General features: G+C 40.3%; 1 protein-coding gene across 2 annotated transcripts; it reads right to left on the bottom strand.

Annotated features, from left to right (window-relative positions):
- Positions 1–379: 379 nt before the first annotated feature.
- tubgcp6 (tubulin, gamma complex associated protein 6) lies at positions 380–27,059 on the bottom strand. Of its 2 annotated transcripts, none has more exons than XM_044192873.1 (25): positions 26,731–27,059; positions 25,537–26,342; positions 25,184–25,347; positions 24,414–24,627; positions 23,277–23,435; positions 22,797–22,918; positions 22,568–22,631; positions 22,358–22,467; positions 22,098–22,189; positions 19,855–19,994; positions 17,672–17,821; positions 16,990–17,071; positions 16,305–16,393; positions 15,185–15,300; positions 13,634–13,772; positions 13,403–13,501; positions 11,369–13,295; positions 9,957–10,118; positions 7,446–7,614; positions 6,457–6,598; positions 4,521–4,715; positions 3,763–3,895; positions 2,802–3,015; positions 1,680–1,873; positions 380–951 (listed from the first exon to the last, which is right to left on the bottom strand). In XM_044192873.1, the coding sequence occupies exons 2-25, from the start codon at positions 26,320–26,322 to the stop codon at positions 860–862; spliced, it is 5,754 nt and encodes a 1,917-aa protein (XP_044048808.1). In that variant the 5' UTR covers positions 26,323–26,342; positions 26,731–27,059; the 3' UTR covers positions 380–859. The 2 variants fall into 2 exon arrangements, with proteins under 2 accessions (XP_044048808.1, XP_044048809.1); XM_044192874.1 differs by having other exon boundaries at positions 11,375–13,295.
- Between the last annotated feature and the right edge of the window lie 232 nt (positions 27,060–27,291).

Here is a 27,291-nt window from a genome sequence, read left to right as displayed (position 1 = left end):
GGTGCCTGTGTTGTTCCTGATTGATGGCTCAGTTGGTGAGAAGAGTTTCTCCAACTTTACCATCCAGTCAAACCAAATCCTCTTACTGTATGTGGCTTCCTGCAGCCCATTACACTTATTACAGCTGTGTTGCATACTTTTTATATATTTGTGCTTTGTAAGTAACGCAGGAAAAATCTGGATACTCATGGTGTAGAAAATAAATTTCAGTAATATAGCAACGACTGCATTTTAGCCCCTCTCCCTCTGTCTTTTTGTAAATGGCTGAAGTTGACAGAATCCACTATCCATAAGGCTTTGCACTTAATTTGTCCTAGTTTTCTAAAACCAATGTTAACATGCAATCTTTACATCACAAAAGAACTTTTAAGATCAAAACCAGAGAATAAAGCATTTATTAGACAAAGCATTTTGCTTTTGTATTTACATATAATTGACATTTAACTTATATGCACTTAAAATCTACACAGCTGGAGGCACACCTGAACATGGGAGATATTACAGACGGCATCGCTTCATCTCAATTACAAGCTTTGGCAGTATACAATTTTAGAAGCAAAGCCATTCATCAAGCACACAGACATGTAGTTCAAATCCTGCACAGTGATTGCCTAAAGTGGTTTGAATGTCAAATCCATGCCTTGATATAAAGCACAGGTGGGTTTTTAAATGTGTTTTGGAAATTAATGTATTATATACACGTCTGAGTATCTGTCTTCTGTCTAATAAACACATATAGTGGATTCCAAAAATGTAAACACGCGTGGTACACAATGGTGCATTGGATAAGTATCTAACAAATGGCCTGTATTATGTCAAGTACTCACACTTAGGTACAACATATACACCAGTACACAGCTCAGGAGTCTTTGTAGTAGTTGTTGAAGTTAATGCGAAGCAGGAAGTCCTCTAGATGAGGCTGGTAGCCTCTGTTCACCAGCTTGGTCACCACTGGGAGGAGAAAAAAGAAACATAAAACAATTTGTAACTTTGTTTTAGGAAAATGCTATACCTATAAATACAGTTATAATTATTTCTCATTTGTTAATTCTGTGTTCTCCCCACCACAAGCAATACTCACATGTACATTGAAACATTTTTGCGTGCTGTAATCTTTCCTCCTGTTCATACTGACATGCTTCCAATATAAGTGACATAGTACAAAATCCACAATCCTCGTTCTGTACAAAAATACATTCTTAAGTTGAGCTGAAGCTAATATGAGCAGGGTGAGTTAGAAAAATCTAGTGGGTATCTTCCAAAATTACAGTCTTTTTAGTACGAAATTCCCTCTTTGTTATACGATCCCTCTACTGTGGCTCAGTAAGGAAATACTATGTGGAAACACAAAGAGGGAACTAAGTACTTAAAAGACTAGACTTCAGTAGTCTGAGGTATCTGGGTATCTTTCAAAGTTAATTATCTTAAGATAAACTTTGGGATGTATTTTTGCACAAAAAGAGGACTGTGGATTTTGTCTCCCATCACTCACATTAAAGATTATTTTGTTTCCAACTTTATTATTGTTAAACTGAGAAACAACTGAATCACTGTTATCAAACTACTCAATAAAAATATGTTTGAGAATAATAAAAACAAGACAGGATCAGAACTATTTCCCAGAATGTAAATGTGGGTGAATGCATTAAGTCAGATCTGAAACAATATTCTGTCCTCACCTTTGAAAAGGAAGTGAGAATAATACTTGAAGGTGTTGTACGACTGCTGCATGGCAACAAAGCTGGGGTGCACTGCCTCCCCCTGCTGGCTGTCCCAGGGCCGTGCGATCAGCTGGGCCCGAAACTTGAGGATCAGGCTAAAGATGCTGTGGATGATGTTCATGACCGGAGCTGCTTTCTCTGTCAGCAAACCCCTGGGGAGGGGAGAGTGCAAAGTTTAAGAAACATGACAAGGAACTTTGAAATGACTTTTCAGATGAGCTGAAATTATACACAGAAAAATGTGATTCCGACAACCTCTCCTAATGAGATTAAATCATTCATCAGGTTCAAAAGTTAGCCTCAGATTCAGCTGGAATTTTAATTAACTTGTTACGAGGAGGTTGAATTAATTTTCTATGAAATTATGGGTGCAGAGTGTTCCACTTCAACTTGCTGTGCCTGTATAGAGCCTGAAGAAATGATTTCACTCCCCTGAATTTTTCTGCATTCTGTGGTGTTGCAGCCAGAAATCCTGGTGATTTAAATTAGATTTTTGCTGTCTATTAAATTTCATAACACAAAAACAGCTTTAACAACATGTAGTTTTGAGTCCTTCTGTATATGAGCAGTCTGGGGTCCCAAGAAGTTGTACCCAGTGGGGCTGCAAGTGACTATTATTATCTTGATTTATCGATTGGTCTAAAGCTGCAACTATTAGTCAATCAAAAGAAAAAGCTAATTTTAAATCACAAATCCCAAACATTTTATGCTTCCACCTTCTATAATGTGTGATTTTAGGGTTTTTACATTATAGTAAATTTAATATCTTTGGGTTTTGGACTGTTGATCGGACAAAACAAGACATTTGATGACAACACCTTGGGCTTTAGGAAATTGTGATGGACCTTTTTCATTCCTTTCTGGTGTTTTATAGACCAAACAATTAATCCAGATAGTAATAGTGAAAATATATTGCATTCAAGGGGAGACAAGGACATTTGGTCTTGTTCCAAAATGTCTTCTCGTAGAATGCAATTGAAGAAAATGATCATATATCACCTATTTTGAGCACAGAAATAACAGAAATCATTATGTTGCAATAAATACAGTAATATGCACATATGCAGTTCCAGCCCTCACCTGAAGATGGCTCTGTTGAGGTAATCTGCATGTGTGCGGTGGATGGCATCCAGGTCGCTGGCAGTGGCCAGCTTGGCTGTGAACTCGCTCCAGGACACTTGCAGGATCTGGTTGGCGATGTAACCCTGTATCACCTTGACAAAATGCTGCATCTCATGTCTGTAAAGCTGCAGCTGACGAAACTGCACCGAGCGACCTGCACCTTTCACCAGCGCTGAGGGAAACAAAGATGGGAACAAGTCATGATCAGTGCTGCAGGGATTTAAAATAAACATTTGCTGGTTACAGACTTTTAAATATGAAGATCTGCTGCTTTTCTGTATCATCCCACTGTAAAATCAATACCTTTGGGCTCTTTCTTACTGTTGCTCAGCAATTTGAGCTCACTTTGGGCTCTGGGAACTTCTGACAGGGATTCATCTTTATTATACTTTTAGGCAAAAATCAATGCACATGAATCAGTAATGAAAAAAAAAAGATAGTTAAAGCTATAGTTATGATACAGACAGAACTTGGTTAACTGTATTAGCATACATTTTTTTCTTTGAGTGCAGTCATGTTAGTCCTGCTAGCCAAAAAAATGCATTCTGTGTCCTGTATTAAGTAATCATCCATCCACATTTTCCCCTGGTGATCAGTAATATTAATGTTATAATCGGTGAAGTTTACATCCCTCTAATACCTTAATACTTTGTTTTTCCCCTTCAGTATATCAATTTATGTAGTCTGTACACAAGCTTTCACTGATCAATACTATCTAACCCACTGAAGCACACTCTTTTACAACAATTCCACTGGTATGAGATGTGCTTTGTATAAATAAAACAAAGGAATCGCAACATTCACCCCCATGAATATTTTATAAACAGCTGAAGCACAACAGGAAGAATCTTAGCACTTCCTTCTCAGAGGAAAGACGACGTCTGAGCTGGGCCTGAATCAACAGCTCCCACCTTCTCACCTGTTCTCTTGAGGTGGAACCAGACCTCGCGGAGGCTCCACACCATGTGTTTGAGCTGTAGCAGGAACGAGAACAGACGGTTGTACTTGTTCATGCAGCTGTCCGTGATGATGATGTTCAACGGCCAGTCCACCTGGGAGATGACACAAAGGAAAAGAGACAGAGGTGCCGGGGGGAGGGTTGACGGTGTGAGAGCAAGTGAGTGTGAAAGAAAGTAAAGAAAAGGGGAAAAACAGGTAACAGGAGAGTGACGGATGAGGCGAGGGGAGGGGAGGAGAAAAGTGTGAGTGCAGAGACGTTGATAAAGGAGGTGAGAGGATTGTGAAGGGAAAACAGAGTGGTGAGAGATGGGGGGTAGAAGAGGAAGATGAATGGGGAAAATATATATGGGGAGAGAAACAGCAAAGTAAAATATGTGAAGCAAGAGATAAAGACAGGGAAAGTGAGGGAGGGAGATTAAGGAAAGGTACAAGATGGAGATTCAGCAGAGGGAACAGTCATGAGAGAGATAGGAGGGTGAAGAGCAGAGGACAATATGTGCAGCATTAGTCACTGTGCATGTCATCCAAAATACCCAACTCCAATCAATCCATGAGGTTCAACCATTTAAGTGTGTGATATGCTAATTTTCCACACCCAGAGCAGTTTGTCAAAACATGACAGGTTGTCACATTCAAGATGCCACTCATGCTGAGACATGCACACCCATGCAAGCGTACACACTCTGTTACTCACTCCATTAAAAGACACTGCCTCACCTTGTAGCGTAGCTCCAGACAGTTGAGAGAATCAGGGGCGTGCGGGTGGAAGGTCTCTGGGAGGAAGCGCAGGGCGAAGGTGAAGTTGCCAGCTAAAGGGGTGTCCCCATGTAAGCTGTACTGCAGGGCCTTACTGAGGATGGAGTTCAGGACCAGGGGGGTCAGCAGCTCGCCGGGAGTCTGGCCACTGCCCAGCTGGGTGGAGGAGACATTGGTTAAATAAATACACAAAGGTCAAACATGGATAACTACCCATACACCTGTTGTTTTAAATGTGCTATCAAGGTTTTCATTCCAAACAAACACTACAGGTAGCTGATCACAATGTTTAGCTCGTTTTCCGGTTGAAGGTGTGCTAATCAGTGAAATCAGCTGCTGTAATGTTTGGCTGGAACAAAAACCTTCTGTCTCATGGGCCTCAAGAGACAGATGCACATGAATGTTTCTGCAGAACAGCACCAAGGTGTTAGCAAAGGCTGTGCTTGTTATTGCACACCAGGAAGCTTAGGCTTGACAGAAGTAGTCTAGGAATCTGGCAGTGACGCATCATGTGCTGCGAAACAGGTTCAGAGAGACATCAGATATAAAATACTTATAGAGTTTAAAGCAGCTATAATTGATATTTTTATAATACCAATGTATAAAATGAAATTGTGAAAACAATGTGACAATGAACGGGTCATTAGTAGTGATGAACCTACAGAGAATTATCAGCTGAATCTGCAGCTCCTCATAGCATAGCAAGCAGCTATTTTCAGTGAAAAAGCTCTAAAAATCCACTGTACCTGCTCCGCTCCAAACAGCAGACAGACACAGTCGATTTAGCAGCTAAGGAGCCAGATATTTCCCTCAGGACTTGGTAGAGACCAAAAACAGAGCGAAAAGAGAGTGAATATTGGACTTACTTTCATCAGGTGGTCAGAAACACAACTCCAAATGAATGATAATATTGCCTGGAGTTCTTGATTATCAATATGGTGAGTGTTTTAGCAAATAGTTGTTTATTTGCACTTCCATCAGATACGGAGCAACATTATCATTTATTTGCACGTGACAAAAGTAAGTCCAATATTCATTCTTCTTTAAGCTCTGTCTTCTCCACCATCTCCTGAGGGAAATATCTGGCTCTTTAGCTGCTAAATGCGCCACTCTGTTCACCAGCTAGACGCTAACTTTGTCTTTGTGTTGGTACAGTCGGTTTTTAGAGCAGCCTGCTGCTGCTGCTGAAAATCACGCTGCTGAGAACGGAGGAGAGTGGACCAAAACACTTAACTTTGTAGGCCGTAAAATCAAAACAACAAGTTTAAAAGGCAGTGAAAAGCTCAATTAGGTTGAAGGGAACTGCAGGGTTGGATGATAATCCTCAGTATTTTTGTCACAACGAGAGACCCCTTTTGCATTACACATAGTAATTGAATCCATTATCAATACAAAAATATTGATTAGAGTTGCTTTCAGAGTGCTCAGTTTTTCTTGTACATATCACAATAGCAATCCCCTTTTGAGAAGCTATGTGTGGTATAACTGCAATACACACAAGCTCTAGGATATTATATTGCATTTTGCAGGAGAAAATACAAACCCTCACACAAGAGTCGTGTAACTTCTGTAGTCCAACTGTGGCTCATACATTTCTAAATGATGGCTAATTGTGTACTCAAGTTTTGGTGTACGCCTGTCCTTAAGGGTATTATTGCGTGTACTTAGTAGTTTTTGGATACAATCACTGAGTTTACAAGGTTACCCATGTTAACATTAAACACATGCAGTGCTGATCAGTCAAATAACAGAAAGAGTTTGTTTAAAATGTATTGCATTCAAAGTGAGACCAGAACATTTGATCTTTTTCCAATATGTCCTTTCTTGTCCTCTCCTTGAATGCAATATATCACCCTATTTTGAATGTGCATAGAGATGACTTGTAAAATAGCTTCACCTTTTCAAAGAGCAGATCGCTGAGGGACTGTGCGAACTCGCCATCCTCCATCAGCAGGAAGTGGCGCAGCGCCTCAAAGTGTCTTTCCACCCCCAACTCCACAAAGAAGTAGTCCACCACTGCCTTGTTCACCAAAGATACACTGAGGATGGAAGGTGGAGGAGAGCATGACCAAGATAAGGAGAGAAAAGTTTTGACACAAGAATCAGGACTGAAAATGATGCTGACTTGCAAATTTGATACAGGTTGTGAGGATGATAGACATCAGCTCCGCAGAAAGCTCAGGGTATATACCAGCGTTTTTTCACATTTTTGGACGACTTCCTCCTTCCCATTACTTTAAATTATTCCTGAGCAATTCACATTTATGTTAACAGTGGATTTTAGGGAAGGTTCTCTTTAACTAAAAAGTCAGCAGGCAAGAGATAAAAATAGAGCTGAAAATCTCTGGCAACCTCCACTGCATCGTCTAAGCATGGGATAAAAATGTGTTAATAAAAATTTTGAGCTATGAATTCCAGCGCTAAATATACTTCATCCCCTCTGTGTGCAGTAAGGTAGTAGAAAGAGATGAGAAAGCCATTTCTTTACACACAAAGTCTAAACTGCATAGTGTGCAAAAACATTGTAGGTGAAGACTGACAAGCTTGTCTGGAAATTTTATGGAATTTCAAACAGAAAAAGGATCCTACAAAGATGGAAGCTAATAAAAATTGAAATTATTCCTCCAGTGCAGAATGCGCACTCAACTACAGTTTAAGTGGCCTGAAGTAGCAGAAAAATGACAAGAGATCAGTGAAAACCTCACACCTGCATTTCTCTCAAACACAGTAATTGGCTTTGTATGTAAAATAATAATATGTCTTTCTCAGACACTCAATACTCATACTTACAATAACTATAACTTGTAATGTGCTTACAAATTTGATCCCTCTCTAACACAAAACAGACCCTTTCTTCTTGCAGCTTTCTTTCAGTCAGATACTCACTGTGTGATGAGCGGGGTAGTGACAGAGTGTTTTATCAGAACTGGCAGGGAAACCATCTCGCTGAGTTGCACAGCAGTGGTGTCAGTGGCTCTGCGGAGTGTGGGGTCCATAGGAAGACCCCAGGGGCCCCGAGTTACCTGCTTCAGCAGCTGACACTCGGGGGACGAAGCTGTGTGAGAAGGTGATGACAGGCATGTTGCTGAATAAATATCACTCTCAAAACTGCAGAAAACAGTGTTGTTTTAAATAGTGCAAAGTAAAAAGTCTCTGTTCCACTTTCTCAAATGTTAAATATTGTTGAATATCTTCAGGTTTCTGAATGATGGTTGGACAAAACAAGACATTTGAATATGTGAACTTGGGCTTTTTACTATTTTCTAAAATGTTATGATCTAAATGATTAATCGAATAACTGAGAAAATAAATCAACCGATTACTGATGACCTTAGAGATTAATCAAAACCTCTGACACAATCTCAACAAACACAAAAGCTTCAAAATGGATAGTGTTTACTGCAGGGTGGTTTAATTAATATTTATTAATAATTATATTGTAAGTTCAAGTTATTTTGTCCACTCTATTTTATGGTAATTCTCCCTGAATAATTAGGGCTCCTGACTTTGATCAGTAGTGTGGAAAATGTATTCGGCTGAGTAGATTCTGAGTGATTCCATGGAGATCCTGGAAGCCGGCATGAAAAATAGCAGTATGACTGAACTACACACGCAGAGTAAAAAAGATAGGATTCTACTTCAACGTGCCATGATGCATCCCACCCAAACATAAACCAGACTTAATGCCCTTATGAAATATCACTGCTTTTTAAGCAACCTCTGTTGATGGAGTAAGTATTTAACGGCCTCTAGAAATACATCACTCCTGAACATGTTTTAATTTACACAAAGTAAGCATTTTCATTTTCATTTCTCTGCAGTATGACATAATGTTTTGCTGTATTTCAAAAGATGTTTCATTTCTCATTAAGTTATTTCAGAGACATTGGGGAGTAAACAGGCTGCACAGACTGTACAACTCACTTTTGACCACGTAGATATGCTCATATTGTTCAATTTAAAAAAAAAAAAATATTTAAGACTAAATTCTACTATCAGAAGATCAGGGGGAGCCCATTTAATTTTTAACTAGATTTGTACTACATGCTACAACCCTTTAGGTTGATAAAAGAATGGGTTAGGTCATTATTTAACAAATGACCAAAAAAGTGCAAGAGCATCAATTTTAGAGACATTTTATTTAATTTAGTTCAATTTACGTTAATTTGATTTATGATAGGAATACAGTACCTACTACACTTCAGTTGTGCTGCTGTGAAATTAATCCAGGTGAATTGTTGAAATAAAGCTTTAAATAAAATGTAGGCTTCTGCTATTGAGATAGCATTATTAAGACAACCTTATACAAAACATACACAGATCTTAGTTTGGTTTGTGATACTACTGAACATAAAATTGTAATAGTTGTTCTCTCACTGTTCTTAACTAATTGAATTCATATCTAAAAGTTTTCTGTTATTCTACATAACTCCATGTCCTCTCCTACAGAGTTAAAATGTGGAGTTCCTCAGGGTTCTGTTTTGGATCCACTTCTGTTTTCTATTCAGATGCTCCCTTTTGGCAATTATTTGTAGTTACATTGTCTCTCTTATTTGCTATGCTAATGAAAGCCAAATATATGTACTTGTTGATACCTGTGAATAAACCACCTTTTTCTCAGCACAATAGTCTGGCTGACAACAAACAACAAATGGTTGTCTAAACACTTTGGCATGTTGTTGTCAACATTTGGCAATTTGTTTCCCAAGTACAAAATAGTCTTGTTTTTTTACCTTGCGGTACGTGTTGTTGAGACTGTTTCAATACAACAATGACACCTTAGTGGGCAAGGCTGATTGACATGAAGACATAAGACATACCACACAGTAATTTTTGACCCTAATCAAAATTTTTAATGTCAAGTAAAAAACGATCAATTGTATTTTTGTCAACTGAGAACTACACTACACTCAGTTGCTAGTTTATTATTAGGTACACCTAGCTAAAACTAATGCAGACTAATACAACAGTCCTGCAATAAATCTTACCTTAATGAAGGTTATAATATTAAGTTTTTGTTGAAACTGTTTTAGAGAGGTGTTGATTCAACTTTATGGTCATTTGGAGGATGTAGTGCTGTTGACTTGTGTTATATACAAAGAGGTGCTTCTAATATTTAGTTTACCCTCATTAATATAAACAGGGTGGACAAAATATTAGGAACACCTCTAAGTATGATGCAATATAATTCAAGGAAATGACAAATCCAAAACGGCCAAAAAATTCAAATCAGCACCTCTCTAAAACAGTTTCAACAAAAACCAGAGACCACTGTATTTAGAATTGTGGCTTTACTGCCCAAATTCTCCTTAGCATGTACACAAATACTCATATCTTGAACATTAACTATGGCCAAAGATTAATGGTTCCTTTGGCACAGTCAAGTTTTCAACTAACCCATTAGGTTGTAGCAGTCTTCATAGTATTCCACCTGGTACTGAGCACACAAAGCCAAGAGGTATTCCTGCTCAGACTTTTCTCCAGGGGACAAACCGAAGCCTGCTGCCCAGGACCCCATGCTCTCAACCAGCTGCTCACCAGGGCGGTCCGATTTATAACCTGAAGTGAGATTTAAAACAATTACTTTAACATAGACAGAACACAATTTTCAGTGAGATATTCATTTGTTAGGCACAATTCTTAACACCAATGGTTCAGGGCAAAAAAACATCATATTTACCAGTCCAAGTCTGGAAACATATTTAGGGTTTTCAGACTTTTCAATGCAAAGGCAGAGTGGGTTCAACAGTACAACAAAACAATTAGTGAACATGCAAATCTCACACTAAGCTTTGTATGACAATACTAGGGTGAAAACAGGGTAAAGTGGGTATTATATTGAAGCCCTAAGGCATGAAGCCCCTGACAACAGTTTGGAAATCAAAGAAAAATGGCCATTTGATATGAATATTTTGGAGGAAACATTTGAAAACGGACATAGCCTATCAAAAAGCCCAACATAGAGAGGATTTGAATGGAAGGTCAAAATGAGGCATTTTAAAACTCATTTCATGTCAAAATTCAGATTCACCTGACTTATGTTGGAGAGGTTGTGGCTTGGTAGGGGACTTTTACCCATATCTTTTGTTACTGCCCAAAATCTACAATATTGCACTTTTATTCTTCGCATCTTACCTTACAACATACCAAATAATAATCTAAGCTTATCGGGGGGGGGGGAATCACAGTCTCCTGGTAAAAGCCACAATCTCAAAATACACAGTGCACAGTGGAAAGAAAACATTTATTTAGTTTATGTTAAGGAAAATATTACACCAAAGCTGCAATTGAAAATAGACGTATTTATGAAGAACTATGTATAATGTGTGTAAGTGTAGAAAACACCTGTCTTTTTCCCATGGATTTAATTAATTTATTTTCTTCTTTATTGCTATTTGTCATCATCAGCTCTGTTTTTTAGTTGTTCTGTTGTGTCTTGAGTTGATGCATTTAAAATTAAGTTAAAAAAAGAAAAGAAAATATGAGCAAGTTTATTGATTTGGATTACATTTGCATCAAAGATCATTTAAGGTTAGTTGCCAGCCAGTGGAGCTGCTCAGTGGCCAGCAGATCAGACTGTGGTTATACCGAGCAGCTTCCAGGTGTGAATGTGTGTAACTGTGTGAATGTGATCAGGTCATTCCTGCATAAGAGAGGGTTCCTCTCAGTGAAACTTTCCAGAATAAATAATAATAGTTAAAAATGTTTTTTTAAATTAAAAAATAAAATAAATCATAACATCTTATACTATGCCTACTAAATGGCACTTAAGTGCACCAGAATGTGTATCACTTAATATTATTCATTACCTTTACCATCATCATTGTCCTCTGTCTTCTGCTGATGTCCACTGTCTTTGCCCTTCACCACGCATCCAACTGCAAGTGACGAATCTGATGAGTGGCCGTAAGTGCTGCCTGGTAGTCCAGAGGGTTGTGGCTCCATTCCCAACACCACACAACCCACCCCCAGCGTTGAATCTGATGAGTGGCCGTAAGTGCTGCCTGGTAGTCCAGAGGGTTGCAACTCCGTCCCCAACACCACACAACCCACCCCCAGCGTCGAATCAGAGGAGTGGCCGTAGTCGCTGCCTGGTAGTGGTGATGGAAGTGGTTCTGTTTTGGACACAACACATCCGATGCCTAAATTTGAGTCTGAAGAATGACCATGGGCACTGCTGGGTAGAGGAGAACGTTTGGGTTCATTTCCTGAAACTACACATCCAGTACCCAACGCTGAGTCTGAGGAGTGACCATAAGAGCTTCCAGGTAGAGCAGACAAGGCGGGTTCAGTTCCAGATACCGCACAGCCTGGTTGAAGGGTGCAGTCTGAGGCATGCCCATGTTTACTCCAACGAAGTCTTGCTTCAGGTATGTTGGACACAAATTCACCCACTTTTATATTAGCATCAGAGGAGTGCCCATGTATGCTGGGAGCAGGAAGTGGTGAAACAACATCCGAGACATTTTCTCCAACTTTAATGTGGGCATCTGAACTGTGACCATGAACATTGGGGGAGGGCAGAGGCACAACTACATCTGAAACATGCTCACCAACTTTGATGTGGGCATCTGAGACATGACCGTGGATATTTTGAGTAGGAAAAGGAGCGACAAACTCTGAAACGTTTTCTCCAACTTTAATGTGAGCATCAGTAGAGTGACCGTGAACACTGGAGGAATGTAGAGGAGCATCAACTTCCGAAATATGTTCTCCAATCTTGATGTGTGAATCTGTGGCATGACCATGGACGTTAGGGGATGGAAGAGGAGCAGTTACCTCTGATACAAACTGTCCCACCTTTATGCGAGCATCAGAGGAACGTCCAGGGATGCTAGGTGAAGGCTGAGGGGCAACAGCATCTGAAACCAGCTCTCCAACTTTTAGGTGTGCACTGGAGACATGAATGTTTGGCAAAGAACTATTTTCACCAACTTTATCTTGAGCATCTGAGCTGTGGTCTTGAGTGCTTGCATCAGGTGTTTCAATCCCACCGCAGTCAGAAAGACTTGTCACTACTTTGTGATGAGAATGGGCAGTATCAACCACATCATCTTCTTTTGTAGCCTCAACAGATTTAACCTTATCTTCATTTGCTTCTACTTTACTTTCCAAATTCCTCATTTCAGTCTTCTCTTCCATCACAGATGCAGTTTCCGCCTGCTTGTTGTCTGTCATTGAGCCACTCCCATCTACTAGATGCACTGAGGCATGAGAGGGATGTCCATAAACGCTTGCTTTAGATGTATTTTGGGGCTCCTCTAGGGTGTATTGGCCTAGAGGAATGCTAGATTTGGAGGCTTGGCCAAAGGGGCTGGCTTTGGGGATAGTCTCCTGGACTTGAGACATGTTCTCTCCTATGGGGATGTGAGAAAAAGAGGGGTGGTTTTGGATCAAGTCAGGCTGGACTGCAGGTCCCCAGCGAGGCCAGGACTGGGCTGAGGCTTGGCCAGTGATACCCTCAAGTGGACTAAAGGGGGCACTGAAATCATAGTCTACTAGTTGTGCTGTAGGACACACTTCAGGTAGGTCAGAGCCGATCTCTTGCAGGGCCATGTCCACCTGCTGACTGTCAGGTTTTGGTGACTTATGGAGAAAATCATTGATGTCAATGTCCTCAGAGAGGAGGGCAGGGTCTACTGTAAGGAGGGTGAGGGTGGGTTGGGAAGATACGTCAGGTGGTGGTGATACAGCATCAGATTCTTGAGTCTTCTCTGGCTGCTGTTGAGACGAATCCTGTAAAGAGAAGATACTAATGAGGACATCTATAGCACACACTTTTGAAGAGCATCATTAAGTGGAAAGAAGTGAGGATTAATGTCAAAACCAGTGTGTTGTCATACCAGTGTTGGTTGTGGTGCAGTCTGCTTTGCTGAGGGAACAGAAGGCAATACTTCCATGGGAGGTCTCTCCTGGCCTAAAGGATATTTCTCTAGAATTGTCTGGAAAGAAGTCATGAGAGCTTTGGTTAAATTACTTTCCTTACCTTAAATAATAATAATAATAATAATAATCTCTGTAATCATCTTTTCCTTGTCCTCTGTGTGTGTTATCTATGTTAATGTATTACAAACCTGAGTCTGCAGCCTGTCATGCATGAAGAACTGAGCACGGGCTTCGTCAAGTCTCATTCGCTGTACCCGCCACAGGGCCCGCCTCTCTCTGCGAGCTGCTTCCTCTGACAGATGGCTATACTGAGCAATCAGCTCCTTCCTAGAATTCGAGTGTAGTAACACACAAATTATAAGTAAATTATTTGTCTGAGGGTGTTAACCAGAGCACCCTGCAGTAAATGCATGGGAAACCTTGACATACATGGCTTGACATACATGAAATAAAGGGTTTATGTCATGTAGAGCTGCAGCTAATGATAATTTTCATTGATTAATCTACTGATTATTTTCTTGATTAATCAATGAATCATTTGGTTTAAAAAATTTCAGAAAATAGCGAAAAAAGAAGGATGTCTTCATATGTTTTGTTTTGTCCGACCAATAGTCCAGAGCTAAAAGACATTCAGTTTACCAGAGAATTTTGTCATTTTTTCTTTAAAAAAAAATTACTCGAAACCATAAATCAATTATCAACATAGTGACAGTTCATTTTCTGCTGATCGATTAATCAACCACATCGTTGCAGCTCTAATGTTGTGGAGACAGGAGACAAGACTGTTGACGATCAAATATGCAACCTCTAGTTTACAGGTTTGTCCTTTTCCCCCACCAGGTCATTCAGTCACCAGGTAGCTTTGTTTCCATTAGCTTCATATTAATACTCAACTTACATCAGGACAGCTAAATATTAATATTCGCTACTCTTCCTAAACACAGATGGGCTGATGGAATTTTTGCAGACAAGTCTGATATTCCACAACATATGTCTTATTTGAATACTGAATAATTCATATTTAAATTTGAGTGCAAATCATCCAGCAATCAGTGTTCTTTCTACTCTACAATGATAAACTCAAGCTTTCATGTCCATGTGCTTATGAGGGACTCTGATAAGCGTATTGGCCTGCCATATGCCTGTGTGTGCATTTCAGGCTCTGAATAAAATTTTTCCAATTGTCACTGTAATGATTAATCAGTAAGGGCCTGCAAAATATAAAATCAATGTTTTTCCTCAATGGAAGCCATATTTTCACAATTAATATGCAATATTTTCACAGCACATCCCAAACAATAAAGGTATTTAAATCTTGAAACTTTGCAACAAATAATACTGCAAGGCAGGAATGGTAAAGGAAGCCACCGTGAATTGGTTAGGTGAAAAGCTGTAGGGGACGGGCGCTTTCTTCAGTTTTGGTAAACTTTGACCTGCAACACCTCATCGAGCTAACTAACAACTTTTAGCCATCAGATGGAAATCCACTTGTGCCGTGCTCGCATTATAGGCTCTGATCACATTTGCTCATGCTGCAGCATCATGCTGTAATCCCAACTGCAAGGAAATTTAGCACAAGTACCAGCCGCTGAAATATCCCACACAGATGGAACTGATGTCACATCATGTTTGCACATTGTCAGTTAATATAGTCTAAATGAAATAAAATCTTAACAGAGATTAATCAATCATCAATAAAACATTAACATCTCTAGTAGTGGCTGTAAAAACTGTCGGACCTGGCTCTCTGCTCCAGTTGCTCCTCCAGGGCTTGTAGTCTCTTCTCTCTGTCCCTCAGCTCTCTGGCAAAGCTGAAGTCATCCTCCTCCTGCTTCTTCTTGGCTGCACTTCGCCACTGGTGCCAAACACACACAAACACACACATTGCTTTCAGCTTCTAAAATGGGCATCAAAAGCTGTGGGTGAAGTGTATGAATCCAAATTTCATTGTTTTCCTGTTATTTTTATTAGCATACATTTCTGATCTGACAGATGTGTTGACACATTTTAAAGCAGCTATAATCAATATTTTTTATAATAACGTATAATGTATTAAATGACAATCTGAAAACAATGCAACAATGTGAAAGGGGTCTCTTGTAATGATGAACCTACAGAGAATCTCTCTCTCTCTCTCTCTCTCTCTCTCTCTCTCTCTCTCTCTCTCTCTCTCTCTCTCTCTCTCTCTCTCTCTCTCTCTCTCTCTCTCTCTCTCTCTCTCTCTCTCTCTCTCTCTCTCTCTCTCTCTCTCTCTCTCTCTCTCTCTCTCTCTCTCTCTCTCTCTCTCTCTCTCTCTCTCTCTCTCTCTCTCTCTCTCTCTCTCTCTCTCTCATTTTCAGCCACAGCAGGCAGCAGTTTTCAGCGAAACTACCTGCTCAGCACCTAACAGCAGACAGACGCAGTTAACTTGACTAGCTGGTGAACATAGTGGAGCATTTAGCAGCTAAAGAGCCAGATATTTCCCTCAGGAGTTGGTAAGGTTGTTAGAGACAACACAAATCCAAATTAATCCATAGTAACTGTTTGCTAACAAGTTCACCATACCACCAACTTTAAAGGTGATTTTGTTCTCACAACTTGTTTCTGCTGCCTCAAAGTGGCCAAAACAAATAGGTTATTACAAATTTAATATTTGATTACTATCAAAATATAGGAAATAAGAGACTGTCTTGTTTTGGTCTCTCCTTAACACACCGTCTTTTCTTCCTCTCTTACAAACACTTGTTCACCATCGTGCTTTCTCACACATTTCTCTTTTCAACACTTCCAAAAGCACAAGCACATTTTTAAATCTGTTACTCTTATTCACACACAACATATTTTAGTCTCTCTCTCACACACACACACACACATTACTACCTCTTGCTCCTGCTCCAGGTGCTGTTTCAGCTCCTCAAAACGCTCCCTCTTCTTGGCCTCCTCAGCCAGACGTTGTGACACCTGCCGCCCTACAGGAGTTGAGAGAGATAACAGTGGGCTGTTTACCCCCCCACATAGAAAAGTACATAATATCTCCATCTCTCTTACATGCACACACACACACAAACAAAACAACATCACCATCTGTCTCATGCACACACAAATATGCCTATGCCAAGACACGCATAGAGCATCAGGCCAGACTTTGCACCACCCCCCTCCCAAACTTTGCCACACATCTTTTGGAGTAATAAATGATGTGAGGAGTTTGCTAAACGAGCGATGATTAGATTTCACAGCCCATAATACTGGAAGCCGTACAAAGCTTTCCTCACTACTATTGCCCCGTGCATCTCTGCTGCTCTCTGGAGAGGAATGATTAGAGTTGAAAGAAACGTAGTCAAAAGTCAACAAGCGAGTGAGAGTAGACTCAAAGCTGAGCCATTTGTTAAAAGTATGCTCAGCCGCATGCGAGAGGTGTATATATATATATATATATATATATATATATATATATATATATATATATATATATATATATATATATATATATATATCTCAAGCACTATATAAAATTATACTCGCAGTGTGTGTGTTTGTGTGTGTGTGAAAGTGTAACACTAACCGCGGATGCTCTCCAGGGTTTTGGCTGCTGACTCTCTGACCTGATTGATCAGCTCCTGGCGTGCCTGCTCTGCTCGCTGGGCCTTACAATAGATGGACAAGAAATCATCATTAACAAAGATCTACCTGCCTGCCCTGTAGCTCACCTCTTCTCCCCCACCTCTGCCAGTCAGCACAGCCAGCAGCACACACGATAAAGGCCATACAAACCAGGTTGTTACACTAAATCAAGCAGTGTGCAAGCCCCAGACTTCAGCTGCATCATTTTAATGACTCGCTGTTGAAATTCTCAGTACTTGAGGGGCAGTGTCACCATCATGGAACATGTAAAAAAAAAAAAAGAAACTCCTCTCTCTGTCTTAAGGGACAATACCTGTGTAATGACTTGTCTTACTGCAGGTTTGCCTTCACTCCATGAAGTTTAAAAGTTCCATTTAAGTCAGCTAGCAGAGACATAATGGTGTCTTTATTAAGGTAATACACCATGTTGATTGCCATGTAACATTTGCTGCATTTGAAACACATTCTTATATCTTTCTTTAGGTTAATTTGACCAAAGCTCTGTCATATATAACTGAGGAGGAGCAACATTAACAAAAGTTCAGACTTCAGAAGAAAATATGTAAAAATACATCACAGGAAAGATGCTATTGCAAGGGAACAATATGCATGTGTCTCAGTACTTGCTCCTCCCTGCTGATGGCGCTGTGCTTAGCAACCCTCTCCATGCGTCCACGGTACACAGCACAATCCCTCTCAATCTCCTCCACCTCCTGGATGGAGAAGGTGACAGCAATGCGAGGCACTGGCAGCTCTGACCAGCAGATGTAGTGCTGTAAACACACAGTTAACAGAAAGTTAGTACTAAAAAATGTTTCACTGTTTTAAGTGTTAATCCTGATGTCTTATTTTGGTGACATCATGTGTTTTGATATCACAGATGCCAAAAATTCCCACACAGTATACCAGTAGTGCATTGGGTGGTTCATTCAAAACATCAGCCACGATTTACTTCTTTCCTAAAAATCCACCATCTCAAGGCACATCAAACCGACTGGATAGGCATTAGTTAGCACATTAGCAACAATCCATTCACTTCATGTTTTTCAATCCATAATTTCCCATGTTTTCATAGCCATCCTGCAGTATCCAGGAATAACAGACCCCAACACTAGCAGAAATTAGCATACAGAGAAACACTATAGTTACAGAATGCAAATTAGTCAGGAGCATGGGCCCTGCGGTTTAGGTCAGGTAGGTCGAGTCATAAAAAAACATCATGTGCTGGTGAATCAGCAGGCGAGTCACAGAGAAGTGAGGAAATTAAATACAATTAGATTACATAATACCACTTCACTGAATCTTTTCATTTGTCTGGCATGCTAACTGTCGTCATGCAAAGTGTACATTGACAACTCTTAAGCTTAGGGTTTTATACAGGTGCTTTGCAGCCAGTAGTGCTGGGAATCAAATGGTAACTTGTGATCATACATTGACAATAGTTAGAGCACAATACCAATGGCAATTCTGAAATATGGTAAATGGCACATGGACTGTACTCACATTATACTTTTCTCCCTTAACGGACAAAAATCTTTACAATTTATGCCTCACATTCACCTATTCACACACACTGACGGTCTGCCATGCTCAACACTTTGACATGTGAATAGTCAAAATGGGCGGCTGTGGCTCTACCTCCTGAGCCACTACTGCTCCCACTTGTCTTACATTGTAGTAAACTGAATACTGTTGGTCAGACAAAACAAAAAGCAATTTGGAGACGCCACCTTGGATTCTGGGAAACTGTGATTTTTACTATTTTATGATGTTTTATGGAACAATTAATTGAGAAAAAAGGGGGAAAAATAATCATTAGTTGCAGCCCTAATATCATCTCATTCACCTAGGGCTGCAACTAATGATTAATTCCATCATCGATTAATTTGGCAATTTTGTGCTCGATTAAACAATTATTCGTTTTGTCTATAAAATATCAGAAAAGACTGAAAAATGCTCATCATAACTTCTTTTCCTGCCACCTTCAAATGTCTTGTTATGTCTGACCAACAATCCAAACCCCAAAAATATTCAGTTTACATTGATGACATAAAACAGAGAAAAGCAGCAAATCCTCACATTTTAGAAATTGTCACTAGGGAATGGTTGGCATTTTTACTTGAAAAAAGACTTAAATGATTATCAAAACAGATTTTTCTGAAGCTCAACTAATTGATTAATCGACAAATCGTTTCACCCCCATATAAATCAGGATGGCACTGTCACAATAGAGGAAAATTTATATCTAAAATGTCAATATTTGTTTTTTACAAAGCAGGACTCAAACTGGAAGAAGTTTGCAGTGACAGAGAGCAGAACAGTTCAGAGTTCAAATGTCTGCAATAAAGAATGAAAACACCTCTGCCTCAGTACCACAAGAGAATTTATCACAATACTGATGCATGTGTATTGATGACGTTTTGCAAGAGCCTGTGTCCCCATATATCGCAGTATTGATTATTTGTCCCATCCCCTTTGGGTAGTATGGATTTCCAAATGGGTAGAATCATTGTTGTTGCAGGTAGATAATTGTGGAGTGCATGTGGATTTTGTGCCGATCTGTGCATCTCTAAGCCAACGAAGTTCATTGAATGGCTGTTAACAGCAAGAAAAACAGATCAATTATGGTAGGGTAATCATTTTATATGCCTAATTTATTCACTGCACACAACAGTCAAAAATTCAGTTTGTACTGAATAAACTAAGAATATAATTTAGGTTATATGTATTGGTATCTTTACGCAACATTCATCTGCATAAAATTCCCCATCTGCATATATGAATGTGTTAAATGTGCAAAACAAACCTGTGGGCAGCAGATCTTGAGGAGGTTGATAGTCTTTCCACAGACGTACACGTCATTGCCAATGTGTCTCAGGAAGATGGGCACACAATCCTCCACATCCTTTGAGATCAGAGTGTAGCCTTGGACCCAGAAGTGTTTGTCTGCAGAAATTCAAAGATGCCTATTACATGCTGTTCTACAATTTAGACCAAGTAGTTTTACTTGTCCATTATGCCTCTGATAACAGTACAACACACTCACGACCAAAGTGCAAAAACCAATATTGGTGGAGTAATACTCAGCCTGCACTTGGCCTAAAACTTTTCCTTATTAGTATGACTTACGGGGCATGGCAAAACTCTGGCTGCTTGAATTAACACTTGGAAATTGTTAGCGCTTAGCTCAGTGATCCTAAGCAAAAAGCATAAGAGAACATGAATGCACTGAGTTTCCAGAGCTCTTTACAGAAAGCCTGCGGCTTGCCAAGAAAGCTTAGCCGCTGATTGCTTCCCTGGCCGACGGACTTCAAGGAGAACAATGACATTTGTGTGTCCTCCAAAAAGCAGGAGCGAGAAGTGCAGAGGTTCACAGCAGGAGTTGATGAGGTGTGGCCGATGAGCAAATGAACCTCTTAGCCAGACAAAGCCGAGGTGATAGTCTGACCTTGAATGGGGTGTTGCATGACATACAATATTTGGACAGGCTGTAATGATTCATATAAAACCATATTTATGGAGTACTGTCAACATGAAGCAGTGTGTACTCATCTGGGGGATAGGATTTAATAAAGATTATTCTTTACTTATAAACAATTCCCTAATACAAGGCTGCAACTAATGATTTTTTTCATTATCGATTATTAATCTGCTGATTCGTTTCTCAGTGAATCGTTTCGTCTACAAAATGACAGAAAATACTGAAAAATGCCCATTTTATTTTGCCAGAGCCCAAGGTGTCATTTTCAAATGTATTGTGTCCGTCCAACAGCCCACAATCCAAAAATACTCATGGTGCTATCTTATGACAAAATAAAAGCATCAAATTCCTCACATTTGAAAAGCTGGTGCCAGCGAAAGATGGACATTTGTACTTGAAAAATAATCTAAATAATAATCTAAATGTTAAATCGATTATCAAAATTGTTGCTAATTCATTTTCTGTTGATTGACTTATCGATTTACTGTTACACCTCTACCCAAATATGTTGTTCAAATCTTGTTTTCTTCACTTCTGAACAACAACCTAAAATACTAAATCTAAGAAATGAATTGTTTTATTCCTAGGAGTTGACTGTATATACGATACCATTTTATTACTGTAACAAGAACTGCAACATTTAGTTGTTTAGTTAATTTTGATACCCATTAATCGTTAAAGTCACTTTTCCAGCAAAAGTGCCAAAACACTGATGGTTCCAGGTTCATGAATGTGAGAATTCACTGGTTTTCTTGGTCTTACATTATAGTAAATGTTATTTTGGGGGTTTTGGAACTTGTCATCATATTTTTCTTGTTTTATCCGAGTAACATCACCTTTTTACTCATGGATATTGTGATGGGCATTGTTTTTCTGTTTTCTGATGTATTGTAGACCAAATGATTAAATCTGCAAATCAAGAAAAAAAATGGCAATTTAATTGATAATAAAAATAATCATTAGTTGCAGCCCTAATTGTAACCCTCACAATAACATTTTGACTTGAGCTGTAATAAATTAATGTGTCTCTATAATCAAACAGTGAATATTAAAAATCTTGTCAGTCAGCCAGTTCCTGTAGAGTACAGACGGGTCTGTATTTATCTGTCCTGCAAGGATCATCTCCTCCTGTCTCAACTCTACTCCTCTACTCTCCTTAAAGAGCCAAGTCATTAATTGGACTAGTCCAGATTTGTCAAGGGCAATTACAAGAGAAGAAATGCAAGAAAAAAATTATTTATTTCAGAAAATGTTTTTGTTTTAGCCAGCATGGTGTACCAACTGAAAAGAATAAAGGAACCTTATCTATTTGTGTTTGTCCCTGTGGCTTACTGAGCAGAGATGGCTCTGGTCCCCACAGCTGTGGTAGCTGATTCTGTTTCCCACTGATTATCATCCAATAACTTCATGACATCCTTTATAGAAACAAGGACAAATCCAACTAGGCAATAAAGGCTGTAATGAAATCTATTTTTTTTTCTGCTAGACAATCCGTCTGGCAGGCTTTTCATTTTCAGAACCTGCTGACAGAAGCCAGAGCGTTTATGCAACGGCGTGTGGCGCCTCACCTCTGAAGCTGAGATAGTCCTCATTGACCTGGATCATGAATTCTCCATAAACATCTCGAAACACGCCGCTATACACCCAGTCAGACACAAACCTAAGTGAAGCACAGTAAAAACAGTCAGACACAGTCCTGACAATCCCTGGAAAAAAAGATCAGTAGAACAAGTTCTGCATATCAATGAGTCATGAAGTCATGTCCTTGGGTTATATTATTTTGTTTTGAAGACAAAATGGCATTTGCATGAAAAGCGTAGTGACTGACCGTGTATAAGGTTCACAGCTGCTCTTCAGCAGCGACAGCAGGACCGGATAGTTCTCATTGCTGCAGTTATTCTGTGCTTCATTGTACAGGTAGGACAGCAGTTTAACACCCTGAGAAGAGCCACATGGCACTGAGCTGACATCCCATCTGATAGGCTAAACACAGCCATGATGAATGACATATTGCAGTTTGCAGATAAAAAGCACTCACCACAGGGAAGGTAGCCTGGCCTGCACCCAAAGGCCCATCTACACAGCACAGTTCTGACAGGTACCTTAGATTAAAAAGAAAGCAGAGATTTGTTTGATCTGAGATGATATTTGCATCAAAGTCCTCTCTGTCGGGACACGACTGTACTGCCGACTGGGTGAGGTTGAGGTTCAGAAGTGTGAAATTAACACTAGACACCAGCATAAAAAAAAACTGTGTTTGACCTCACCTTAGTTGGCGGCCCACTTTGCGGAAGAGGAAGCCAATAGTCAACAGGCTGAGGATGGTTGGAGTGCTAAGAACACAAGCCCTGTAGTAATGCAAATACTTCCGCAGACCACCTGTAAAAGCCTTGGAGAGAAACACAATTTATTTTTTTACATATTGTGCCCTTTTGACTTAATGTGCCTTTGTGGTGTTGGATACTGTCGGCCAGTTGGCCAGCTACAGATTTTCCCCCGCCATTAACCCTTGTGTATTAAAACTCTTTCTTGCATTATCATATTTGTAGCTTTAGATTATTCATGTATGTTTGTGTATTTGTGTTTGCAAACTCACTTGTCTCAAATTGCCCCTTGAGGGATGAATACAGTATTTTGAATTGAATTGATGACCACAACAACTTGGTAACAACAACTGCCCCATGTAGTGGAGAAGGGAGGGGTACAATGTGCAGTCAGCACTATTAATGATGATTATACAAACATACCTGAAAGACTAGGCCTTTTTTGTCAGCACTCTGCAGAGAAAACCGGCTAAGCCTCAAATAGTAGGTGCCGTACTGGGCCAGCTCCCCCAAGAGACGAGACACACTCTCTGGAGAGGCTCCTGACACGCACACACCAGGTCTGACATCAAACTGAACACTCTGGAAAGGAGATTACATATTTACAGATGGTGGAGAAAATACAATGAATAACTGTACAGTCTAATAAGATCCAATAAAATAGCCCTGCAGCAAAAGCAGTCTTTATAAAGCTTATAATATTGAATTTTTGTTGAGGGTGTCACAGAGTCACCTCCATGGTGATTTCTGAAGGCATGGTCTGTGGTGTATATTAGACCGCAATACATAATCAGGTGTTTGTTTCCAGTGCTCATAAAACAACCATGGGAAGGACAATATAACAAAGTTCCTAGACAGGATCCTTCTGGGTGGACAAAAATAACACAGACAATATTTTGCAATCTAGCATAACACAAACCACATCCTCAAAGATTACCTTTGAGTTTACAGAAACACCTCTCTGACAGTCTCAACAAAACTTTTAACATTATAAGCTTTGCAGAAGTTGATTTAGAGGCAGGGCTATTGTATTAGATTACATTAGATTATACAGGTGTTCGTGATATTGTGTCTACCTCTTGTACCAGCCTGCATGTTAATGATAAAAGTCTGCTAGGAAAGAGGAGAGAAAACATAAAGGGCTGAGGGAGTTAACAAGAGAATAAGTATTAAATTCATATTTAATGAGAAACAATAAAGCAACAGAGGAGCTCTCCTATGGTTTGGTTTTCGGCATTAGGAATATTTTCATTTATTTTTTCATCATTTAATGTATCTCATCAGGCGACTGACTTGTGTATGTGCTTGACACAGACTTTTTTGTCTAATTTTGTTTTTGTAGTTTTGAGGTAATATGCTTTTATAAGTCAGTTGGGTTCATTGTCCATTGATTCTGCTCTCTGATTCTCTTCACTGTGTTTTTTTGTAATTGTATGCTGTCACAGTGCTTTTATCACTTCATTCACTTTTATCACCTCAGTCTGACAGACCCCTAAAACAACAGCTCAATTGCATTTTATCACGTTTAAGAGACTGATAAATAAAGATAATGAAATGTACCTGGTTGAGAGGGAAGGTCGTGGACGCCACTCCGATCAAGACATTAAGAAGGTCAGACACGAGTTGTGTCTGAGAGTCCAGGGGCAGCGGGAGGAGAGGAGAGGGGGTACTAGTGCTGACCACCCTCATCTCCCCCTCCCATAGACGATAGAGTTGGTCAAAGGCCTCCCTGCCTCCCTCTGTTAGATAGAGAGACTCCTTTTTTCCAGGTGGGCTAGTAGGAAAAATTAAGAAAAATTTGGTGCTGTGTTCCAGAGAGGGAGAGCGAAACCGAAAACATGAGTAACTATGAGTGGAGTTCTCTAATACATTGTTGACTTCGTAGGTTTCACTCTATTACTTGCTAAATGCTTCTTTTGCTTTGCTTCTTGTGACTTAGTATTGTGATGTTGCTTACAATATTCACCAGTCAATCAACAGAAATTTTCTCTCCAACAACTTTGATAATTTATGAAGCAAAAATGCCAAACATACACTGGTTTCAACTCTTAAAACTGTGTGCTTTTCTCTATTTTAAATCGTTGTAAATTAAATATCTTTGGTTTTGGACTGTTGGTCTGACAACACAAACAAGTTAAAGACATCACCATTTAGACACTTGGTATTTTTCACCATTTTCTGACATTTCACAGACGATTAATCAGTTAATAAGAAATAATTGACCGATTAATAAATCACAAAAATAATTGGTAGTTGCAGCCCCTACCACATTAAATAATTTTGTTGTTTTTGTAGATTGGTCACATCTAGGTAAATGGCGTGTCACTTACCAGCCAACAGACTCCCAGCAGCGGCGTCTTCCAGGCTCAAATGTGCGGGCAGCCTCCCATATATCAATGTCTGGAATGGGGCTGGGCTCTGACTGAGAGTCTGGGGTCAGGTTGGAAGCTGACTGGAAGCCCTCATCCTCAGACTGATCTAAATAGGAAGGGACCTGCACAGACAACAATTAAGCTTGATGATACCGTTGCATAACACTGGGGTTTAAACCTAAAACACTTGTGCAAATATGAACCAACTGGCATGTTAAAATGAACTTGGGCTGACCTGGCCATATGACAAAACAACTCAAACTAAACAGCATGCATTAGATTAGATACTAGACTAAGCCATAGTCTCATACCCTTATAGTCAGCCCAGTTACATCAATATTACTGGGAACAGGAGGCAGGTCCAGCCTTATGTCTATGTCTGAGGTACGAGTGTGTTGCAGTGCTCCAAACAGCGTCAGCCTGGTTTCCCTCTCAAATCTTTCTTCCGCTTCCAATTTAGTCCTCAGAGCCAGCAGTCCTGTGCCTGGAGGGGCATCCATCAACCTCTGAGTTCCGCACAAACTCTCCAAAGTCCCCCACTCCTCCCCACACACTAGACCCCATGCCCGAGCCTCTAGCCTCTGCAGCTCCTCACTCTGGTAGCCCCAGGGTCGAGGCCTCCGCAGCACGGGCCTCTCTCGTCTCATGTAGTCCCTGCTGAAAGAGGTAGGGGGTGGAGGTGCTGAACCAGCTAGATGTACCAAAAGCTCAAGGACTGCTTCTACTTCCTTCAGGCCAGAGGATGCTCCCTCCGGCAGCCTCCCCAGCTGCTCCTCCAACCTCTCTGCTTCCTCTCGGCACCCTGCCACACGCAAGTCAAAACATATCATCAGGACTTTGTTTCTGGGTGGTGTATTAGCTGTGGCACTCGGCCCTGAGGCAGACCCTTTGGTGCCATCTTGAAATAGCTTGGACAGCAGGGCGCCGTAGGCTCGCTTCTTGAGAGCTCTGCGGAAAGCTTCTCTTGAGACTCCTCCCAGGGCACGGCGTTTCCATGACACCCCAGACAGGCTGGAGTCACACAGGGCACCCAGCAGCTCAGTGATGCTGCTGCTGATGCAGCTGGGTTTCTTTGGGTTGTTAGGGCTCGGGTACATGGTGGCACTGTTGCCTCAGCCTGTATGAGTGACACAAAATGGGGTTAAACAGTATAGTTTTCTCTGTTTTATTTTACCAAGAAAATCAGAACTGGGATACACAGTGCACGGCTGCCAGTATAACATCATAGTAAACGTTTAGCAGGTTTTTAGGCAGTATTACAAACCAGACATACTCACAGTCCAACCAAAAGTTCTACGACAGATTTCGCTTTTTAACGTCACCACTAGATTTGGAAAACGAGAAGTAAACTAGACAATACATCTATTGCACCAGGGCCATCTAACGATGACTAGCCAACATTTGGCTAGCTTTGTTAGCGTTTACCACTGTGCATCAAACTGCATATTGACTTAGCCAGCCCAATTCGGTTTCGAGCTAAAACGAGTCTTCTTGAAAGTATTTACCCTGTCGAGATGGTGTTTTTTTCGTTGATTCAGACAGTTTCAATCTTGCATAGACTCCAAGTGACTCCTTCACATGCATGCTAACGTTTGTTATTAGCACATCCACCCAGGAACAATTGGCTGTCCTGCTTAGCTGATGTGCCAAGCATGCGGAAGCCAGTAGGTGGGTCCTCTACGCAGCCCAAATGAATTTATTATTCAGTGGTTTCTTGTTGCAGCATATTACCAGTTAATATGCTGTGATGTTGTTGTCGCTAGCTAATTGCTAGCTTGCTTCATTCATTTCCCATCATCTGCCGCGGGACTACAACAAAATTAGACTTTGCCCATTGGAATGTGATTGGATAATAGAATGGTCCGCCTCCGGTGATTGGCTAAGGATGTTGAAGAGGTCACGCTGATTGGTCAGTCGAGTTAGTCAATCACAGGATGGCAACGCTGTAATTTGCCACCGCGCTTTGCTGCATTCAGGTGCTACGGGGAAAATGTAGCTTCCTACCGTTTGTGCCAGTTTTTACGGACGTCATTGACAAAACACATGCATTTAAGGATAGAAAATTA

The sequence above is a fragment of the Siniperca chuatsi genome, linkage group LG4, assembly GCF_020085105.1.
Source record: "Siniperca chuatsi isolate FFG_IHB_CAS linkage group LG4, ASM2008510v1, whole genome shotgun sequence".
Classification (NCBI taxonomy): domain Eukaryota; kingdom Metazoa; phylum Chordata; class Actinopteri; order Centrarchiformes; family Sinipercidae; genus Siniperca; species Siniperca chuatsi.
Note: the sequence above shows the minus strand (reverse complement) of the source record. Positions and strands in the feature narration are given on the sequence as shown.

Coding starts and splice junctions, on each gene's coding strand:
- tubgcp6 (XM_044192873.1), bottom strand. CDS start 26,322: ATGTACCCGAGCCCTAACAACCCAAAGAAACCCAGCTGCATCAGCAGC. Junction 24,628..25,183: donor TGCTGGGAGTCTGTTGGCTG/GTAAGTGACACG, acceptor TTTTCCTACTAG/CCCACCTGGAAAAAAGGAGT. Junction 3,016..3,762: donor GTTCCACCTCAAGAGAACAG/GTGAGAAGGTGG, acceptor TGTTTCCCTCAG/CGCTGGTGAAAGGTGCAGGT.